We start from the raw sequence: 20,829 nt of genomic DNA, 5'->3' as shown, positions 1-20,829 counted from the left end.
GTCTGCAGTAGGAAGGCTGAGAAAAATTATATTAGGGTACGAGAACTTTAGGTTGAAGGAACCTAAAGGCCATTTAGCCCAGCATTTGGAAAATCACAGTTGGTCAGATCACACCTGCCTGTTTTTATATCTCTAGAAAGCTAAGAACTGGTTTTTACATTTCAAAATAAAGTTTTATAATATTTTGAAATGTGAAAAAAATTCTTAGCTTGTGGGCAGTATAAAAATGCCCTCTGTCCAGAATCTGCTGATAGTCCAATCCCTTCATTATACAGAGGAGGAAACTGAGGCCCAGGCAGGTTCCAGGGAACAGCTACTAAGAAACAAGGCCAGGATCTGAGGCCAGGTCATCTGACTCCAAATGCAGCGATCTTTATGCTACCATGTTCCATGCTAGCTCTCTCAGAGGCAAGGTCTGGCTGGCTATAGGATCCATTGGCACAGAGAATAGTTATCAGGACCTGAGTCAGAAGCACCTGAGTCATGAAGAAGGATTCTACGCTCTTCACATCATCATCTGACCCCATCTCAGAACCAGTCATCTCATTGGATGTGTCTGTCTTCAGAGAGCCCTCTTTGGTGGATGCAGAGGAATGGATAGGTGGGAGAGGTGTGAAGGTCCGCCTAGACGTGGACGGGGCTGGTGTATCAGGCACTTCCGGAGTTGGCAGCTCTAGTATGATGGGGGCCTTTGGGACCTTCAGAATTTGGGTTCTCACCTGCCACAGAAGGAAACCCACAACACCCCCCCACCCCCATAATAACAGTCACTTTATGGTTACAAAGCACTTTCTGTGATCTCATTTGATCCATTCTGGAATGAATGTGACACCAGAACTATCATCCTCATTTTAATGATTAGCAAACTGAGGCCCAGAGAAAGGAAATTATTTTGCCAAGGTCACATAGGATGAAGGTGGTCAAGCTGGAATTGGAACCAAACCTCCCAACACCAATCTTGAACATACTTTTCTCCTCTTGAGCCAACATGAGGCCAAGACATGGTGGGCATGACAGGGAGTGGTTAACAAGCCCTTTCTTTTCCAGCTGATTTTGAAACATACATAGTCGTTTGGTATCTGACTCTGGTCTGTTAACCCCATGGTCAAGAGAGCGGACTCTGATTATCTGTGGCTGCATGGCTGGAACTGGGAGGTATATTAGGTGTGCAAAGCCTGTGCCCTCTCTTTGGCTAATTTCATCCTGCCTGGCAGCATTCTAGAGAGAGGAGACCATTCTGTGAGGAGAGAAGCCTGGGGCCCTCTCCATCCAAGTCCAATATACAGCCTAGATATGGGCCTTGGTCCTTTGCCTTGGCCTTTGTCCTTTCATTTTAGGCAAAAGGGGATTAGTAGTTATGACCTTGTGAGTTTGAAAAGGTCAAGAGAGAAAGCCACCAGGAGATTCAAGAGTGGAGTTTATGTTAGGGATCCTAACCCTTATGAGCAAATATAGAGTGCTCAGCTGATGCAATCCCTACGTGGCATACACATACATTACATAACTGGTTCTAGTCTGCTAACCACATGGTGAAGAGGAGCCTCTTTGATTGGCTATTTAGCTAAAACTAAGGGTTCATTTGTAGGGTACTAGTCAACTAGAATTTTATGGTTCCTTCAAACTTCTAAGCTGGACTAACTGGTTAGGATCCCTAACATGAACTAGCCCAACACTCACCATGGGGTTAACCAACTCTCATGCCCCCCATGTCTTGGCCTTATGTTGGCTCAAGAGGAGAGATGCATGTTTAAGCTTGTTGACAATCTCTCAGAGACCAGGGTAGGAGAAGAGAGAGCTCTGTAAGTTGAGGGGGCGGAGAATTATGACCAAAGTAGGGAAGGGTTTCTTTAAAGAGCAACTGTATTTACATTAGGGATCAGTAATTCTGATACTCTGGCCTGATAAACAATAAAGTAAAGTGAAGAGATTTAGTCATCCAACATTATGGGAACCCTGTCACATGTGATTTGGGCAGGTGGTACAGTACAATGGGAAGAATACCAGGTGTAAGGCTTTGAAGAAGGAGGGTCAAAACCTGGCCCTAATACTCATTAACTACATTGGCCTACAGAAGCCACTTGATGTCTCTGTATCTTAGTTTCCTTCTCTGCAAAATAGGAAAAATAATACTTGGTCTTCCTATCTGATCGGGGCTTTTTAAAAAATATAATTTCATGAGACTTAGAGAAAAAAAATGTTCTCTATTGATGCAAATCCACAACTGGTCTGTACCCAAAGACTTAGAGAGTTCCCCTTCAAGAATGAAGGACAAACAACAAGGGTGCTAGGAAGTTAGGGGACTTGAGTCACAAAGTACAGATCTGCAATAGGACCTGAGCCTAGATCTTTGTTTTACTCTAAGGTCAGCTTTAAAAATATTTTGTAAAATTCAAAGTCCTAAATAAATTTGAATGACAATTCTTCCAAAATTTTAGTAGGTCTGTGATCTCCTCAATGCAGGCAGTCCCTCCTCTTCCTAGCCTACATGAACCATTGGTATATCCTATGCAACATCAGGAGATTTAAAGGAAGTTGAATAGATCATTCCCTCCACACCCAATGGAGGACACTATCCATCCACCACCTTTGTATGACTCTTGCTTGTACCCATGTACATATTCTCCATCGGGGGAGAGAAGAAGAGGGAAGGTCCACTCAACTTGCTAAAGACTTTCCTCTAAATCTCTTAAGGTTGTATAGATACCAATGGAGGGCTGTTCATGGATCAACCAACTTTTTTTTTCCAGTCATGCATCTCCTTTATTTCACTTCTCCTATACAACAATTTAATGATAATACAATCTAGCCCACATGTGGGCCCACTGATAGCTACCATGCCTTTAGCCATTGCTTTTTGGGAGACCCTCAATGTTAATCCTTCAGTATTACAGGACTTACAGTATAACAGCATCATCAGAAGAATATTGTGAAAAAGATGGACCTTTGTCATTAGGGATTGGCTTTCCTGCACTTGAGAGTTCCAAGGAGACATTGGATGATGCCCTGTCAGGGAGTCTATAAGAAGGAATTCTTTAGTTGGAGATTAAACACTAAATGACCATGAAAGCCCTTTCTAGCTCAAAGATTCTGTGATTCAATGAAAGTCAGGCTATCTTGCATTTGAGGTCATGTAATAATTTGGCTAGTGCAGCAAAACCCCTCTGATATAATTGTACATGGCTCTCACAGTTTTATTTTATGAGAATCTCTTGTTCTCTAACTCCCATAAGTACCTAAAATCTTACCACTGAAGAGCTATTCTTTGGGTCTTAAAAGCTTGTGAGACTCCTGTTGATTTGCATCTACACCTTTCAGGGGTAGTATATGGGGAAGATTAGCTGATGGCTAGCTAAGAAGTGGTATATGCTGTAGAAAAAAGGACCTTGGATTGGGAGTCAAGAACCGGGGTTCTCGTATAAGCTCAGCCCCTAATTAGCTGTGTAACCTTGGTTGAATCATTTCCCCGTTCCTCACCAATAAAATGAGTTAGTCATATGGGCCTGTCTAGCTCTAATATTCTGTGTTCTTTACTCAAAGGTTCTTTCCAGTTCTGATAATCAACAATATATACCTCATAGAATACTCCTCTTAGGGATATCTGTATTTTTATGGAGCAAGTGGAGGGCTAATGTTTAATTCAAAGAAATGAGTCTCTAATGGTGGGACAAGGAGTTTCCTCAGGCACCTTAAGGCAGAACCCTTCAGGCACCATGATAAAAGGGTGAAGGCCACCCTGCACATTCAGGTTAGTCCTAGTGGTGGGCCCATTCCTGGGCTAGCCCCTACAAAGAGGAGTTTCTTGTGGCTTCCCCATCCTGGGCCTCCCTCAGATAAACCAACATGAGCCCCTTGGGCCCATCTATACCTTCCAGTTGGACTTCCGAGGAATTAAAATGTGTGGACGCTTGAGCTTCTCAGTAGGCTTTCGAATTAAGCAAATCCCCAGTCTTTTCTGGAGGAAGCTGTACAGCAAAGGCGGATCACCTGTTGGAGAGGAGAAACACAGATGTGCCTTGGTCACTGCCCTGGGCCGGGCCAGGGACAGAGTGTCATACATAGGACCTTGACCAGGAGAATCCATCTCTTCTTCCAAAACAATCTGCTTTGAGGTTGGGCCCTATGGCACAGACCCTTAGGGAATCATGCACAGTCCCCACAAATAAATAGGCAGGGAAGATATCCAGATCTCTCTCTCTCTCTCTCTCTCTCTCTCTCTCTCTCTCTCTCTCTCTCCCTGTCTCTCTCCCCCTTGCCTCTTCCCTCTGCTCTGCTCCCTCCTAGTTGAGTTCTTAACCATGGCTTGACACCACTTTCACACCTGCCAAACACACAGTACCCATACTACAGATAGCTGTCTTGGATACTGTGGGCAATAGATGTGATAAATAGACCATCAGTGAAGAATTGCCTCTCCTACTGGTTTTTATCAGCTAGCTGGCACTATATGAGTCCAAGTATAGGCCGTGTCCAAAATGGGTCCTGCCTCTAAAATTAGATGCTTTTTTTTTGTGGGGCAACTGGGGTTAGGTGACTTGCCCAGAGTCATGCAGCTAGTTAAGTGTTATGTGTCTGAGGCTGGATTTGAACTCAGGTCCTCTTGACTCCAGGACAGATACTCTATCCACTGGGCCACCTAGTTGTCCCAGTTAGATGCTTTTGAGAAGGAAAAAAAAGTTATAATTATATTCCAATGCTGAAAAATATCCCTGAAAAAAATAGAACCTATTATAGGCCACGCTCACGTTTTACTCAAGCCAGATTTTGTAAAATAAAGTGGCTTATATGTATTTCCCTTCCAATTACTCTATGTATATAGTTAGCAATATATATACTGTCTCCTCCATTAGATTGCAAACTCCTTGAGGGCTTAGAAACTATGCCTTTCTTTGTATGCCTAGTGCTTAGCACAGTACCTGGCACACAATAAGTGCTTAATAAATGCTGGTTGTCTTAGCTCAACTTGACTTTATATACATTACTCTCATTTAAGCCTCACAACACTCTTGTGAACTAGATCCTGTTATCCACATTTTATAGATGAGGAAATGGAGGTTCAGAGAGGCTCGCTGACTTGTCCAGAGTCACACAGCCAGTAAGGGTCAGAGGCAGGAACTGAACCCAGACCCTTCTGATTTGAAGCCCAGCTTTCTAGACCCTATTTTCTACTTCTTAACTTCCCAAACTGACTTTTATCACCAGTCTGCCTTTGTCTCTTTCACTGGTTTCTCACTCATTTTCCGATCCTTTAATAAATGAATATTCAGGGCAGCTAGGTGGCGCCATGGATAGAGCACTGGCCCTGGAGTTCAAATCCATCCTCAGACACATAACACTCACTAGCTGTGTGACTCTGGGCAAGTCACTTAACCCCAATTGCCTTGTCAAAAAAAAAAGGTGAATATTCCCTTCAAATCTCTTATTGACTTCTTTCTCTATACCCATATTCTCTCTCTTGACAAGCTCATTCACTCACATAGCTTTAGCTACTACTTCAATACAGAGAATTCCCAAATATATAGCTATAGTCCTGACCTCCCCTTCCTTGCTCCAGCCTTCCCCTCTAACTGTGTATAGGACTTCTTTACCCAGTGTTCTCACTGGCTTCACAAACTCTACACGCACAAAAACGAGGTTATCTTTCCAATTAAATCTGCCCATCATTCAATATTCCATGTTGGAACCTTAAGATAATAACTGCTTGACTTGCCTTAATGATAATTTCATCCTTCAATAGGCAGAGAAACAAAGGGAAAATCTATTCTGTATCTGATCCTGATTAAGAGGGGCCAGTGGGTTACTGTGGTGGAAATTATGGGAACCTTGGTTGGGGGGAGTGGTGGGAAGGTGAGGTAAGAAGTGATCACATCTTCCCAGACTTTGCAATAGAAAGAAGATGAAATTAAAGTCATAGGCTGACATGTACTGTAGATTTTGGAAAAAACAGATTTCACAGGGTTCAAAGGAACCCACAGACTAAAATACTTCAGGAGAAGTCTTTCCAGGAGGTATAGGAGATGTTAAGAATGAAATTCTGAAAATGAAAGAGAAATAATTCCAGTGAGGAGGAATACATGGGATTTGACCGAAGAGACTATTATAGATGTGTGGGGAGCTCACTAATCAACTTAGATATTAATAAGAAATGTAAGGAGAATCAAGGCAAATCAAGGCTCGGTAATGGAGCAAGAAAGGAAACAAGCATTTATTAAGCACCTACTATGTGCCGTATTCAGCACTTTACAGTTATTATTTCATTAGATCCTCAGAAACTCTCTGGGAGGTAGGTGCTATTATCATCTCCGTTTTAAAACTGAGGAAACTGATACAGAGGTTAAATGACTTGCTAAGGTCACACAACAAGGCCAGATTTGGACTCAGCTCTTCCTGACTGCAGGTCCAGTGCTCTATCCATTGTGCCACCTAACTGAGGATGAGTCTAAGAGTGTGGCATGGTCTGGGAAAAAATGTCAACTGTGCTAAAGCTCAAAATGAACTGAGACTGGTGAAGGAAGTTAAGGGTAACAAAAAGGGTTTATCACTTTTTAAAGCTATTATAAGCATCCCTTCCTACTCTCACCTCAGTTGATAGTCACAGGAGGCCCAGAATGTAATCTTGAAGTATTAATAGGTTATTAAACTAACTATATAAAGATGCTTCTCTAGTCCCTTTGTGATAAGTCAGTCAATAAGCACTTATTAAATGTCTATTATTTTCCAGGCACTGGACTAAGTGTTGGGGATACAAAGAAAGGCAAAAACAGTCCTTGTCCTCAAGGGGCTCACAGTCTAATAGGGGCGGCAGCTTGCAAACAATTATAGACAGACAAGCTATATACAGGATAAAAAGGAAATAATCCACAGAGGGAAGGCACGAGCTCTAGGTAGGATCAGAAAAGGTTTCTTGAGAAGGTGAGATTTTAGCTGGGCCTTGAAGGAAGCCAGGGAAGCCAGGAGGCAGAGATGAGGAGGAGAGCATTCCAGGCTTGGAGGACAGCAGTGCACATGTTCATGGTTTCCAGTAGTAATGGGGTATTGATTCCGATTCTGATTTCAAAATTGGAAAGAGAAGAAGGGGGATGATTATGTGTGGTGATGATGACGGTTGGGTATAAAGTGAAGCATGACTGAAGCTGTCTCCATATAATGGACCTTGTGAGTGGGACACTCATCAATCAGGATATGGCTTGGGCAGGAAGGGATTAAGTCCCCTAGGGTGTGGTCTCTTCTCCAGCAAGTTCAGGAGGTAGGACCAAAGGCAAGAAGATGGACTGGGGGAGATTAAATTAATTGGTTTCCTCTTATTGAACTACCCCTTGTATCCCTGATATAAATTCACCTGAATCATAGTGGAGAGTTTAAAAAATCAATTGCTATATAGTCTTTTTGCCAGGATTTTATTTAAACATTTGACTCAGTATTAATGATACTGATGATTTCACCCTTTTGAAGGATTAAATTATCATTGAGGGGAGCAGCTGCTTGTCCCCCAAGGGATAATGATGATGGGCTAGTGCTGAGACAATATCATTTCTATTTCTGTGTCCACTGATCTTCACTGAAATTATCTCAACTTTGCTCTTACCTTTGGTTCCTGTATTTCCTTGCATGAGAATAATTTGTTAATATAGTGCATGCCCCTGTCCTCATCCTTACCCCCTTGCCCCAGTTCTGTTCCTTTTGAATAAAGTGTGACCTTCCAGGCCCATGGTCCAGTCATGAATCCTAGCTCACCAAGTTTCAGTGATACCGATTAGGCCAGATTTGCTTCCTTGCACTAGATATCTAGTTCTGCCTTACTTGTGACCCACACAGCATTTATGTAGATAGCCGAGACTGCAAGATTGTATTGTTGGTTCTTTTCCTGGATTTTGTTTCCCATGAGTTTCTGGGCATCTCCAATACTATTCTTCCCCATTCCTTGCAACCATTAGCCCTTGATACCTAGCTTGGTGGCAATATGTAGATAGTTTTCTTGCTCTCCTTCCTTTTCAGTCTAAAGCTCTTCTGATTTGATTTGCAAGGCTCTTGGTCAATAAATTCTTGCCAATCTTTGCTGGGAATTTCATCCTTGGCCAAGAGTTCGTATTTTTTTAGCTTTTTTTTTTAAGAGTTCATATTTTAATCTAGAAATCCAAGCCCTATTCTCAGACACCACATTATTAAGCAGTATATTCATTTGCTAAATCTGCCTTTTCTTTTCTGAAGCCCTTGTTGTCAGTCTATAGAAGGAATAAAAATATCCCCTGTCTCTTAAGGTCTTTATTTTTTTGCCCTTTGCACTCCTATGTATTTTATTTTGTGCATTAAAAAACATTATCCTGAGCAAGGGTCCACAGGCTTTATAAGACTGACTGCCAAAAGGGACCATGATACAAAAAAAGGTCCTTCTGCATAGTCCTTAGTAATGCTTTCTAGATTCTTTCTGATGTCATCATTCATGTCCATGTGAATTGGCAGAAATGTGTCAAATGTCATCAAGTTTGATATCTTGGGTCTGTCATGTGCTGGAATCATGCCTCAGGAAACCAAGAGACCTCACACAGCAGCTTCAATGTCCCTTAGGAGGCTGTCACCAACCACGGCTACTGGCTTCTTCTGACCAGAGAGTGCCTAGGAATCCACACTCTTATTCCTTGGAGAATAAGCATTTGTTTCCTCCTCTGAGGCCAGCTCTCTTCAGGAAGAGCTTTGGAGCTGTTGTTTTGTTTCAAGCATTCAAATACATTTCTTCTCTGTGCAATGAGAAGAGTTCTTAGAGTAGGTACAATATTTTCTACCTGTTATTAACTTGCATGGAGGCTCCTGTGGAGAAGGGGCCAGCCATCCCCATCACCTGCCATAAGCATGGCAGGCAAGTCAGTGTGGCTGAGGCAGTGGGGCACCCTGAGGAGGCAGCATGTGCCAGTTAAGTCAAAACTATAATCATCATATCTCCCCTAAGACCCTGATGGGGACATCACCAAACCCCTGAGCCATGAACATTGAGAATAGCAATGCTTCCAGCCCAGTGCCCTCAGCCATCATCCTGGGAAGCAATGTCCATGGAGATGCAGCCAGCAGGCTACAGCTCCAGCTACTGAAGATGCAGAAAGGACAATTCTTGCCACCAAAATCCTTGGCATTGTCCAATGGTTCAGCTTTAAAAACAGATGTGATTTTACCAGTGGAAATCACATTAAAGAAGAGGTATTACTTTTTATGCACCTTAAGGATCCTGGATCTTTTCCAACAGACTTGCCACTGAAATCTTCCATGAATGCTGTCTTCCTTGTTAGAATATAAGCTCCTTGAGAGCACAGACAGTCTTATTTTCTATTTGTATCCCCAGCATTTAGTTTAGTGCTTTGCTCATAGTAAATGCTTAATAAATGTTTTAAATTAGTTAAGTAATTCATCAGTGAGTTTGATTCCGTAAATGACTGATGGAGGATCTTGCTTCAGAGCAATAACAAATATTCTCTATTTCTGCTTGGTTTACTTTAGGGTGACAAAAAGCCTTTTAATTGACTGCCGAGCTGGAATTTAGTGAACATACAAAAGACTCATACAGTCAAGTGGTCTTTCTTCCTGGGAGGAGAGCAAAGTCCAAGCTTCTGTGGGCCTTTCTTCCTGCGCAGCCACCATACTCCACAAAAGCATGGCTCCTATTTCTTCCGTCTTTGTTATGTTCTTCTTTCCTAATCTAAGGTAACTGAATAGCAAAGATGGAAACAAGTCAGGTTACAACCTCGTGAGCTTCAAAACATCAGAAACATTTGGAGTGATTCAGCAATCGGAGTCAGTTACAGGGTCTGCCACTTTCTGTGTCATATTCTTCTACCTTCTGCTCTCCCGACCTGGGTCAGGATTCCTTTCTGCTTCTTTAGATCCTTGGCTTCTTTATTAATTTTTTTTTCAGGGAATCGTTTATTGTCTCAAATGACCCAGAGAGTGGAGAGGTATTCCTTTAGCCCCTTTACTCTCTCTTCTAGGAAGGAGACCAGCCTGTATTTAAGCACAGATGATTGGTAACTTGCCAAGGCAGAAAGACAAATATTGAGTACTCTGTGTGTGTCAGTGGGAAAAAAAACCTCTGGTTTCAGGATGCAAGATTCTTGGTACTTTTCCTTCTTGCTAGTAGCTCTTGTGGCCAGTTCACCTGGTGAATACTCTCTGCCTGTTATCTCCTCATTCCAGATAACATTTTTTTCCTTTTCTTGTTAATCTCTCTTCTCTTCTTTCTCTTTTCAGTCTTCTTTTTTTCTCTTTTCACTTCTTCTAACTCATTTCCTTTACCTTTGCCATGAGTCTTCTGTTTCAGTCCTTGTGCTTTTCCTTAATACATTTCCCTTCATCTCAGATTCTCTTTCTCCTTAAGGCCTTCTAAATGTACCAGGCACTGGTCTTCACAATTCTGAAATCTTTTTTTTTTTTAATTTTTTATTTTTGGCTAGGCAATGGGGTTAAGTGACTTGCCCAGTAAGTGTTATGTGTCTGAGGTCGGATTTGAACTCTTGTCCTCCTGAATCCAGGGCCAGTGCTCTATCCACTGTGCCACCTAGCTGCCCCACACAATTCTGAAGTCGTCCACACATCTTTCACAATCTTACTCCTCCTCCTCCTTGTCTTCTTCTTCTCTTTCCTTCCTTTCTCTCTTTCTCTCTCTTTCTTTCTTTCTTCAAGGTCAAGCCTTTCAGAACAAACCTGTTGTCTATACCCCGGGGAAACCCATTATAGATTTTTAAAATTATTTATTTTGTTAAATTTATGGAATAAAACAAGCATTTCCATAATATAGTATAATAAAAATAGGATTACACATAAAACTTCCCATTAGAGATTAGAAAATAGTGGTCAACTATCATTTCTGCCCCCCAACTCCAAAATCTCCTCTTCTCTAGGCTAAACATCCCCAGTTTCTTCAGTTGATCTTTATATGACATGGCTGAATGCCCCTTCCCCATCTTGGTAACTCTCCTATGGATGGAAATTGGTAATTTGCCATTTTCCCTCCCAAAAGCAGGTGCATAGAACTGGACACAATCACATGGGCTCTGACTAGGAAAGATTACCCAGAAGGTATTTAGTATAGATTTATTGGGCTACACTGAATTGCAAATACTTTACCCTTTGTATGGATCACCAATGGATTGTTGTGGAAGATTAGCTCATTTAGAGAGGGGAAAAGAGCCACAGGGAGGAGAGCATCCTCATTTGAGATCTGGAATGACAAGAATTATCTCCATCAATATGACCCCAGCCCTACTAAAGGCCAGGCCCCAGTGATCCGGGTAATCCCAGGGAATGGGTTTAGGGTGTGAAGTCCCTAGCATTCACTCTCTGCCATAAGAGCAAGGGTATTCTGAGGGGCATTCTTGTATAGATATGGATTGAACTAGATGACTTCTGGGCTCCCTTCCAACTCTGAGATCTTGTGATACTATGATTCTGGATTTTGTTATTTTAAAATTCTATTATTTTATGATTCTAAGAAGCTATGATTCAACAATTGAATGTGATTTTCCCACCAAACAATGGCCACTGCCTGCTACTGGGAAATTACCAGGCAACAGAAACTTGCAATTGGTACTAGAAATGTCAAGGAGGTTGAATCCTGGGCTGACATGAGAGCTTTGAGGCTAACCTCTCTCTGGTATTTGTCTTGGGAACACAGGGGAGCCCCAAAAGTGTGAGTTTTGTCCTGAACATTCTCTCCTTCACAAGATGGTTCTACATATGATGTAGAAGTCTCAAAGTGGGCTGTCAGGCAACACCATGTCCTGAGCTCCCAACTTGCCCTACACACTAATAATGGGAAATGCAGAGCTCCAGAAGACAGAGGATAATAATTCTTGCCCATGGGAAGCCTCGAGTCAGAAGGGACACAGATGGCTCCTGATCTTATGGAGTTCCTAATCTGAGGTGACAGTCAAGACTCCTACCCATAGGGAAACTCCCTAGGCTGAGGGAAGACAAAAGGCTCCAACCTACAAGGAGCCTTTGGTATGAGGCTCTTAAAAAAGCCTTTGTCTGAGCTGGGAAGTCAAAATGTGTTCTCTGCCCTCAGGTAGCTCCTGGTCAGAAGGGTGAGATGTGGAGGTGGGACATACCCCCTGTCCTTAGGGAACCCCTGGTCTGAAAGGGAAGATCCAGCTCCACCACCCACCCTTTGGAAGCCCATGGTCTGAGGGAAGACACAGTTAAATGAGAGGGCACAAATCTGTATCTTTTAGACAAAAGAGATTCACCTTGTTATGGGCCAGGCTAAGATATTTCAGCTCTGGGAAAGGTGGAGCCCATGTCTGGTTCAGGGCCTTCAATGACTTCACAGGAAGAATTTCAAATATGGGAGGAAGTGGATAGACTTTATTTGCCTTAAAAGGAAAAGAAAGTCAAAGTGGTATCTCATGGCAGAAGGATCTGTAGTGGCACAGGACAGATAGATAGATGCCTCCCAAGAAATCTGGGGCCCAGGTTAGCCATTTCCTGAGAGATGAAACTAAGAAACACATTCAATCCAAGTCAACCAGCATTTATTAAGTGACGTCTAGGTACATGGCATACAAGGCAATGAGTCTGGTGCTGGGGAGACAAAGAAAAAGACAAAACCAAAACAGCCCTGTCATCAAGGGTCTTACATTCTCCTATCCATACACATACACAAATAAGTAAGTTCAAAGTAATTTCAGGAAGGGGAGAGAGTATAATAATGAGAGAGATCTTTGCCTAATAAACATTAATTAAATTGTATCAAATTGAATTGAGCCAAGATACCTTGTTCTGTCCCTACCAGTGACTTGGGAGCTGTCCATGGTGAAACTTATTCACGGACTCAAAGTCTGAGTCAAATTAGACCCAAACTCTAGGGTTCAAAGGGACATAGACATATACAGAGATGAACAAACCAAATGGGAAGATAATGCCCTTCTATGAGCCCTGCCTGGCTTAGGCACTGTAGGAAGAATACTGGATTTGGAAGGACTGAGGCTGAATCCTAGCTCAGATACTTACTGGGTATATAACTTCTGACAAATCACTCTGCCTCTTTGAGGATATGTATCCTCCGTAAATGAAGGATTTAGATTAGATGATTTCTGAAGTTCCTTCTAGCTCTGAGTACTATGATCCAATGTACCTAAGAGCATATTAAGCAGTCTCGAGTTCTAGATTGGCTTCTGATAGGCACAAATAATTGAAAATCCTGAATAGGCTGAATTAAATGTGCTAACTCCTTGAAGGGATCCATGGAGACTCTTTGGTTCCATTCCCTCCATACAGGTGGAGAAGTCTATCAGCTCCTGAAGGGGAAGAGCCTTTACAGCCTCCTTTAGTCACTAGTCCTGTAGTTTTAGCACTTACACTTAATGTCAAGGTCAAGTTTTTCCTAGATTTAACCATGATCTTGCTTGCTTTTACTTAGGCCCATTCCATCTGCAACCATGGAGAATGACTAATCAGTATCCCTCTTAAACTAAGTACCCTCCATAGAGGTGACCTAGTAAAACATGCCAAGCACTGGGCTTCTATCGGAATCCTGACTCCAACATTTGCAAGCAGTGCGGGCAAAGTCACCTGTCTTCCTAGAACCTTAATATCATCATCTGTAAAGTGACAGTAATGATGATTCTATTACCTACCTTCTAGGGTTATTCTGAGGAAAGAATTTTGTTAACTGCAATTACTATAAAATGTGAGTTATTATAAGGTGCAAAGACTAGTGGCAGCTTACACTTACGAAGTATGTCATAGTTATTATTATTCTTGGCTAGCATTTATTTACATAACACTTTAAAATTTACAAACAGCTCATCTCATTTCATCCTCACAACAATCCTGGAAAGTAACAGCTATTATCATTATCCTCATTTTTCAAATGAAGAGACAAGGGCTCAAAGAGGTTAAGAGATTTGTCCATGGTCACACAGCTACTAAGTGTCTAAGGTAATATTTGAATTTAGGTCTTCTTGACTCTAAGTCCAGTTCCTTTATCTACCACACTGCTTCCAAATAGTCTTGTCAGATGGTTAGAGCAGGGATTGTTCTCTTCTCCCCCCCCCCCCGCCCCATTTTATACAGGAGAAAACCTGGTGAGGGGAAATGATTTGCTTCAGGTCATAGAGTGAATCAGGCAAAATCATCTCTGGAAACCAGGCCTCCAAGACTCTAAACTCAGGGCTCTGTCCACTGCACTGCTTTGTATTACCTCTTAATGTGGCCCTGCCTTCATCTCCCCTTCTTTAAATCCAATGCATAATAATGATGATGATGATGATGATGATGATGATGATGATGATGATATAATAATAATAATGATAGTCATATTACCTAGAGAGCCACTAGGTGGCACCATAATGCATAGAATGCCAGACTCCTCTTCCTGAGTTCAAATCTGGCCTCAGACATCTACTAGTCATGTGACCCTGGGCAAGTCACTTCACCCTGCTTGCCTCAGTTTTCTCATCTGTCAAATAAGCTGAAAAGGAAATGGCAAACCACTCCAGTGTCTTTGCCGAGAAAACCTCAAGCGGGTTCATGAAGAGTCAGACACAACTAGACAACAACAAAACTAGTACATGACAGAGGCAGGAATGAACCTAGGTATTCACAGAGCTTGTAAGTGTCTGAGGTCAGATGTGAACTCAGCGAGATGAGTCTTCCTGACTCCAGGTCTGGCACTCTATCCACTGTGCCACCTACCTGCCCTTACGTACTAGCTATGTAACCATAATCAAGTTTTAGCCTCTTGATGTCCCAAGCAACCCTAAGAATATAAATATCAGTGGAGGGAGATTACCCACCATGAAATTACAGGTCTGAACCTCCCTACCATTTCATCATCACCACCCCCGCCCCCGCCCCCACCGCCACCATTATTAGTACAGGTCTGATTTCATAGACAAAGGAAACTTCCAGTGAGGACGCTTCTGCCCCTCTCATCCTGAGTTTCCAGATTTATAAAATGGAAACAAGAATAGCACCTACTTAACATGGTTGTTTTGAGAATCACATGAGACAATATATGTAAATTGCTTTACAAACATTAAAGCACATTAAGTGTTAGTTACGATTATTATCCACAACAGTTCTGTAGCCTATGGGCTTGGGGAATTAATATGTGTGAGAGACAGGGCTTGTACCCAAGTGCTTCTGAGGCAAAGGCTAGCCCTCTGGTTACTCCATTTTTACCATCTGAAGTTAAAAGGTTCAGGGCTAAATACGTGATCTTACCTGGTTGGATGAATATCCAGGGAAAGATGGGAATATAACCTCTGTAACCAGATAAGAAACAAAGTCTAAGTTGATTAATGATAATGAAGAAAATGGACATTCATTTGAAAAGGCAGAATAGTATGGTATTTTTAAAGGAATAAACCCTGGGCTTGGATTCGGAAGCCCTAGATTTGAGTTCCATCTCTGACATTTACTAGCTATATGACATCGGGCAAGTCATTTTCTTTCTCTGAGTCTCAGTTTCTACATCTGTACAATGGGGATAATAATAATCAAATTACTCATTTCACAAGGCTCTTGTGAGGAATTCAACAAGTGCTTACCACATAGAAGACACATTTTTAGACTGCTTTGTAAACAGCAAAACACTGCAGGAATGTGGGCTGGTATTATTCATGTTGGACTTCAAGGTGACAAAACCCTTTCCAAAGCCATTAGCTTACACTTTCCCCCTTCCTCCCAATAGCCTAGAGAAGGAGGCAGGGCAGGGCAGAGCAGGAGTCATCCCCATTTGAAAAGTGATTTGTCCAAGGTCACACAGTGAATAAGTGGCAGGGTCAGACTAAAATCCAGGGCTCATGATTCCAAGGTCCAGGCTTTGTCTTTCCATTGCACTGTGATACCTGGATGCTTGGGATCTGTGATCTCATCACTGTAGATACCCCTTCTAATAGTGCAGATCACAGCCTGTCCAAGCTTTCTCATCCCAGGCAACCCAGCATGTTGGGGGAGGGCCTCCCTGTGGATCTCATGATATCCCACGGGTGCCAATGAAGTATGTGGGCTCTGTTTGGCATTCAAAGCCCTTCATAACCTTGCCTCCCTCCTACCTTTCCAGTCTTCTTACATCTTACTCCCCAACACATACTCTGCAGTCCAATGACACTGGCCTCCTGGCTGTTCTACGAACAAGACACTCCACCTCTCAGTTCCAGGCATTCTCTCTGGCTATCTCCCATGTCTGGAATGCTCTCCCTCCTCCATTCTGACTACTGACCTCCCCGGCTTCCTTTAAATTCCAACTAAAATCTCATCTTCTCCAGGAAGCCTTCCCTAACCACCTCTTAATTCTAGTGAATTCCCTCTTTTATTTATGTCCTATCTGTCCTGTATACATAGCTTGCTTTGTGTATATTTATTTACATGTTGTCTCCCCAAATGTAAGCACCTTGAAGGGAGGTACTGTCTTTCACCTCTTTTTGTATCCCTAGTGCTTAGTACAATACCTGGCACATAGTAGACACTTAATAAATGTTTATTGATTAACCAATTGTGCCATCTATTAGTTTCCTCTCCCTTTCATGTCATAAGTGGCCCACCTCTTTTCCTAGTCATACATCTCTTTGATGGTGACTTTATGTTGGTGTGTGTGTGGTTTATTGTCAGAAATGGGCTGCAGCCTATTTACATCCACCATCCATCTCTCCCAGGTCTTTGAGTGACCTGCCATCTTGAGTGTTTAGATACAGCACCGTTCCATTGTGACAATCTATTTGGATTGGCAATTCATTTGTGGTGATCCATTTGGATGTTGGCAAGACAGACTTTTGTTTCAGGTCTAAGCTCAGCATTGTTGAAAGCTCTGCTTGAATAAAACTAGGGGTGGAATAAAATCTCTGGGGATACAATGTACCCACCTGTCCGGTCCACATCCCTTTTCATCGATAATATGGCATAATCTGGTTGTCCTTTTCCCGACTTGCTTTCCAGGAAGGCCCCATTCATACCTTGTGCTAGCTTCTGTTTAGGGCTAGATTCTTTCTGGGAACCAACCCTTCTCTTGCTTGATTCATCACAGAACTTGGGTAACTGAACTTGCTGCAGGTATGGGATCCGGAAAATCTTGTTTTGTTCCATGCTTAATTTCTTCAGTCTTAAGAGGAATAAAAGGGAAATATAAGAACGACAGAGATAGTGTGGTACATTGGAAAAAGTTGTTGAGCCAGAATACCTGGGCTCAAAATGTTGCTCTGACATTATTAACCCTTTGTACTCTGAGCAACTCACTTAACTATCCTGATCTGCAGTTCTCTCATTTGTAAGATGTGGATAATACTATAATACTGCTTCACACAATGCATGAATGTTTTGAGGAGAGTACTTAAAGCACTCTACAATACAAATATGAGTTGTTATTATAGAATATTAACCCTTCTTTTATTAAGGAGGAGTGTGTAATGTAAGGAGCACAGGACTTGGGATCAGAGAACCCACATTCAAATCCCAGTTCTGTTACTGACTATTACTTTGTAACTAAACAAACCATTTTATGTCTGTGGGTCTCAGTTTCTTTACTCATAACATTGAGGCCATTACTTGCCTTTTTCTGGATTTGAGACTTCTTATCTTTTTTTTTTACATTTAAAAAAAAACCACATTTATTTAGTTTTAGTTTTCAACATTTACTTCCGTAAGATTTTGAGTTCCAAATTTTCTCCCCATCTCTTCCCTCCCCTCACCCCAAGACGGTATGCAATTTGATAGAGGCTCTACATATACATTCATATTGAACCTGTTTTCACATTGAGACTTCTAATCTTGATGCCTGAGACTTTCGTTAACTTTTTCGACTGTTCTTACTCCCCGTTGGCTCATAAGCAGTGTCACATACTGGAAAAGTGCCGTACTTGGAGTCACAAGACCAAGGTTCCAATCTTGGCCCTGCTCCTTACTTCTACTATTCAGAAAGAGAGTTTATCTAAGCCTCAGTTTCTCCATCTATAAAATGAGGTGTTTAGGTTAGAATATCTCTCTATGTTATTTCTTAGCTCGAAAATGCTGTCTTTATATGACTCAGCTGTGTGAGCTTGGGTGAGACACTGCTTTTTCAGGGTCTCTGTTTCTGTACAATGAACATTTTGTATGGATGGCTGCTAAGATTTCTTCTAGTTCTAAATTCTAAGATCCTGTGACAAAATACCAGCAGAGTGATCTGAGCCATAAACTGCGACTGAGATCTTCCCCTGGTGTCAAGGGGCCTGGGATGGTTGGGACAGCCAGGGAAGAGAGCAGGAAGGGAAGCTGGTCAAGCGACTTTCCCACAGTAGTCAGCATTACCTTTTGAGTCCGGCCAGACTGGCGAAACAGCTAGGGTTGGAGAGTTTGTTGTCATCTAAGATGAGTGTCTCCAGAGCTTGGAACCTTAGCACATAACACTTATTGGTCAGGCAGATGACGGAAAGGTTCCTGTGAAGGCAAAGGTCGGGAAGGATCACTGCTCTGAGTAGGAAATGAACAATTCCTCTTTGAGGGGGGCTCCAGGACCCTTGGACCAACCTTACTGAGGAGTCAGAGGATCTGGGTTTGGATCTTTGTCCTGACACTTACTGTGTGACCTTGGACAAATCTGTTCTCCTCTCTGGGCCTCAGTTTCCTTATCTGTAAAATGATGGGGTTGGACTGAATAATCTGTAAGGCCCTCTCAGCTCTAATTCCTATAATTTTATGAATGAGTTTGGAAATTTGGCACCAGTTCTGTGATAGCTTGGTTACAATGTAAGCCACAAGACGGTAAAAAAAATAGAACCAAAGGAAGGCCTCCAGTGTGTTAGATAACTCTTCTGAGGAGGAATCATGAAAATACATGGACAAGAATAATATAGGAGAATTACATTATGGGTGGGATGTGGATGAGCTGGTAGATAGTACCCATACACTGAGATCCCAGGTCTATCCAAGTATATGTGATAACTACACAATTCAGTTCACACTCAGGCCTGGTGAGAGCAACTGGATATTACCTTACCATCTTCTCACTTACATTGGGTTTCTCTATCTTGCTAACCATTTTTGTTATAACTATTCCTATTCAAAGATGACTCTAATTGGAAGAGAATAGAGACGCAAAATAAGCGTTGAGTTATTCTGCTGTCCATTATCATCACCATCATCATCTTATCTACTCCTACCAAAGTCAAATCCCAATCATGAATTCCATCCTACCAAAACTCAGTTATCCCTATGAAGCCAAATTTACCTCCTTATGTTAGGTTCACTAGCTTACCATATATATTATTCATGCTTTGTGTCTTTGTATACAGACATTGGCGGTCATGGGTTTCATTGCTGCTTTTCTTCTTAGATGTTATTTCCTATGAATGAATGGTCCTTTCCCCCATTATTCTCTTTCCTCTTGGTACCTGCTATTCTCTGTTGCAGTAGGGTTGGTTAGACTTATGTGGACAGTTGTTTTTTCTTTTCCTCTTCCTTTTCATTATAAAGCTCTCATATTTGCAAGACTCCAGTTAAATATAATTTTTCTTAAATTTTGTTAGGTGAACACCATACCTGGATAAAACTCATCAATGTTCAGAAATCCATATTCACAGACACCATCTTTCCAACCAGCTGTTCATATCCCAAATATGGCTTTCTCTTGTGGAAGTAGTGATGAAAGAACTGTCTGTGCCCCTAAGGTCTTCCATTTCTTGCTGAAGACTTCTTAATCCTTATAAATGATTCTTAGCTTCCTTTGTCTCCACTTAAACTATAGAAGAAGGTGATGTTTATCAGGTTTGATAAGTCTTAGGATGCTTTTTGTTATGTTCCAGATACATGCCCCAGAAGATAGCAAATCTCTCTTGTTGAGTATGTCAAGTCCTCAAATAGCTAGCTCAGGTCCCTTCAACAAGGAGTCACTAACTACCACTATCCTTTCTCTGTCCATTACTGGATGATATTATCTGAATATACCTGTGAATCCATTTCATTGCTTGGAGCACATAAAGCTACTTCCTTCAGAGATAGTACAGCTTCCATACAGGAAGGCTCTCATACCTATTTGTAACATTTTTACTTGATTTTCAATTAACAAGCATGCATTTCCTCTCCTTCCTACTCATCTTATTGGAAAGAAAAAAAAAGAAAAGAAAAACAAAACCCTTCGAACAAATATACACAGGTAAACCAAATACATTCCTACACTGCCAGGTCCAAAAATGTATATCTCAGTCTGTATCTTGAGGCCAGTAGCTCTCTGCCAGGAAGTGGATGGCACACTTTCTTATCCATCCTCTGAAATCATGGTGGATCATTGCATTGATCAGACTTCTCAAGTCTTTCAAAGTTGTCTTTACAATGTTGTTGTTATAATATAAATTGTTCTTCTGGTTCTGCTCATTTTATTCTGCACTGCTTTATATAAATCTTCCTCAGTTTCTCTCAAACCATTCCTTTCATCATTTTTTTCAACCCAAATAACATTCCATGTATCATAATTATAATACACTCCCATTTAGGTACCATAATTTGTTCAGTCATTCCCCAATCAATGGGCACTCCCTTAGTTTCTGATTCTTAACCACTTTGAAGAGAGCTACTTATAAATATTTTTGTACATATGGGTCCTCTCTCTCTCTCTCTCTCTCTCTCTCTCTCTCTCTCACCTTCTTTGGGGTATAATAGGCCTCATAGGATCAAAGAATATGTACAGCTAACTTTCTAGGCATAGTTTCATATTGCTTTCCAGAAGTTGGACCCATTCACAGTTCCACCAACAATGCATTAACATTCCTGTTTTTTCTATAGGCTTTCCAATATTTGTCATTTTTCTTTTTTGTCACTTTTACCAATCTAATGAGTATAGGTAGAACCTCAGCATAGCTTTAATATTCATTTCTC

General features: G+C 41.6%; 1 protein-coding gene across 5 annotated transcripts in view; it reads right to left on the bottom strand.

Moving 5' to 3' along the window:
* XRRA1 (X-ray radiation resistance associated 1) overlaps positions 1-20,829 on the bottom strand; it is an 88,729-nt gene that overhangs the window by 10,568 nt on the left and 57,332 nt on the right. For all 5 annotated transcript variants that reach the window (XR_003567876.1, XM_027848334.1, XM_027848335.1 and 2 more), the window contains 7 exons: positions 18,268-18,396; positions 16,848-17,083; positions 15,208-15,248; positions 12,228-12,353; positions 11,107-11,200; positions 3,866-3,984; positions 477-719 (listed from right to left, as the gene is read on the bottom strand). Coding sequence is in view for 4 of the 5 variants with exons in the window: in XM_027848334.1 (XP_027704135.1) it covers positions 477-719; positions 3,866-3,984; positions 11,107-11,200; positions 12,228-12,353; positions 15,208-15,248; positions 16,848-17,083; positions 18,268-18,396 (988 nt within the window). In the remaining variant the exon portion in view is untranslated. The remainder of the gene's footprint in view (positions 1-476; positions 720-3,865; positions 3,985-11,106; positions 11,201-12,227; positions 12,354-15,207; positions 15,249-16,847; positions 17,084-18,267; positions 18,397-20,829) is intronic.

The sequence above is a fragment of the Vombatus ursinus genome, unplaced genomic scaffold (assembly GCF_900497805.2).
Source record: "Vombatus ursinus unplaced genomic scaffold, bare-nosed wombat genome assembly UNPS02005659.1, whole genome shotgun sequence".
NCBI lineage: Eukaryota > Metazoa > Chordata > Mammalia > Diprotodontia > Vombatidae > Vombatus > Vombatus ursinus.
The sequence above is the reverse complement of the archived record's forward strand: the minus strand, read 5'-3'. Positions and strand labels throughout refer to the sequence as shown.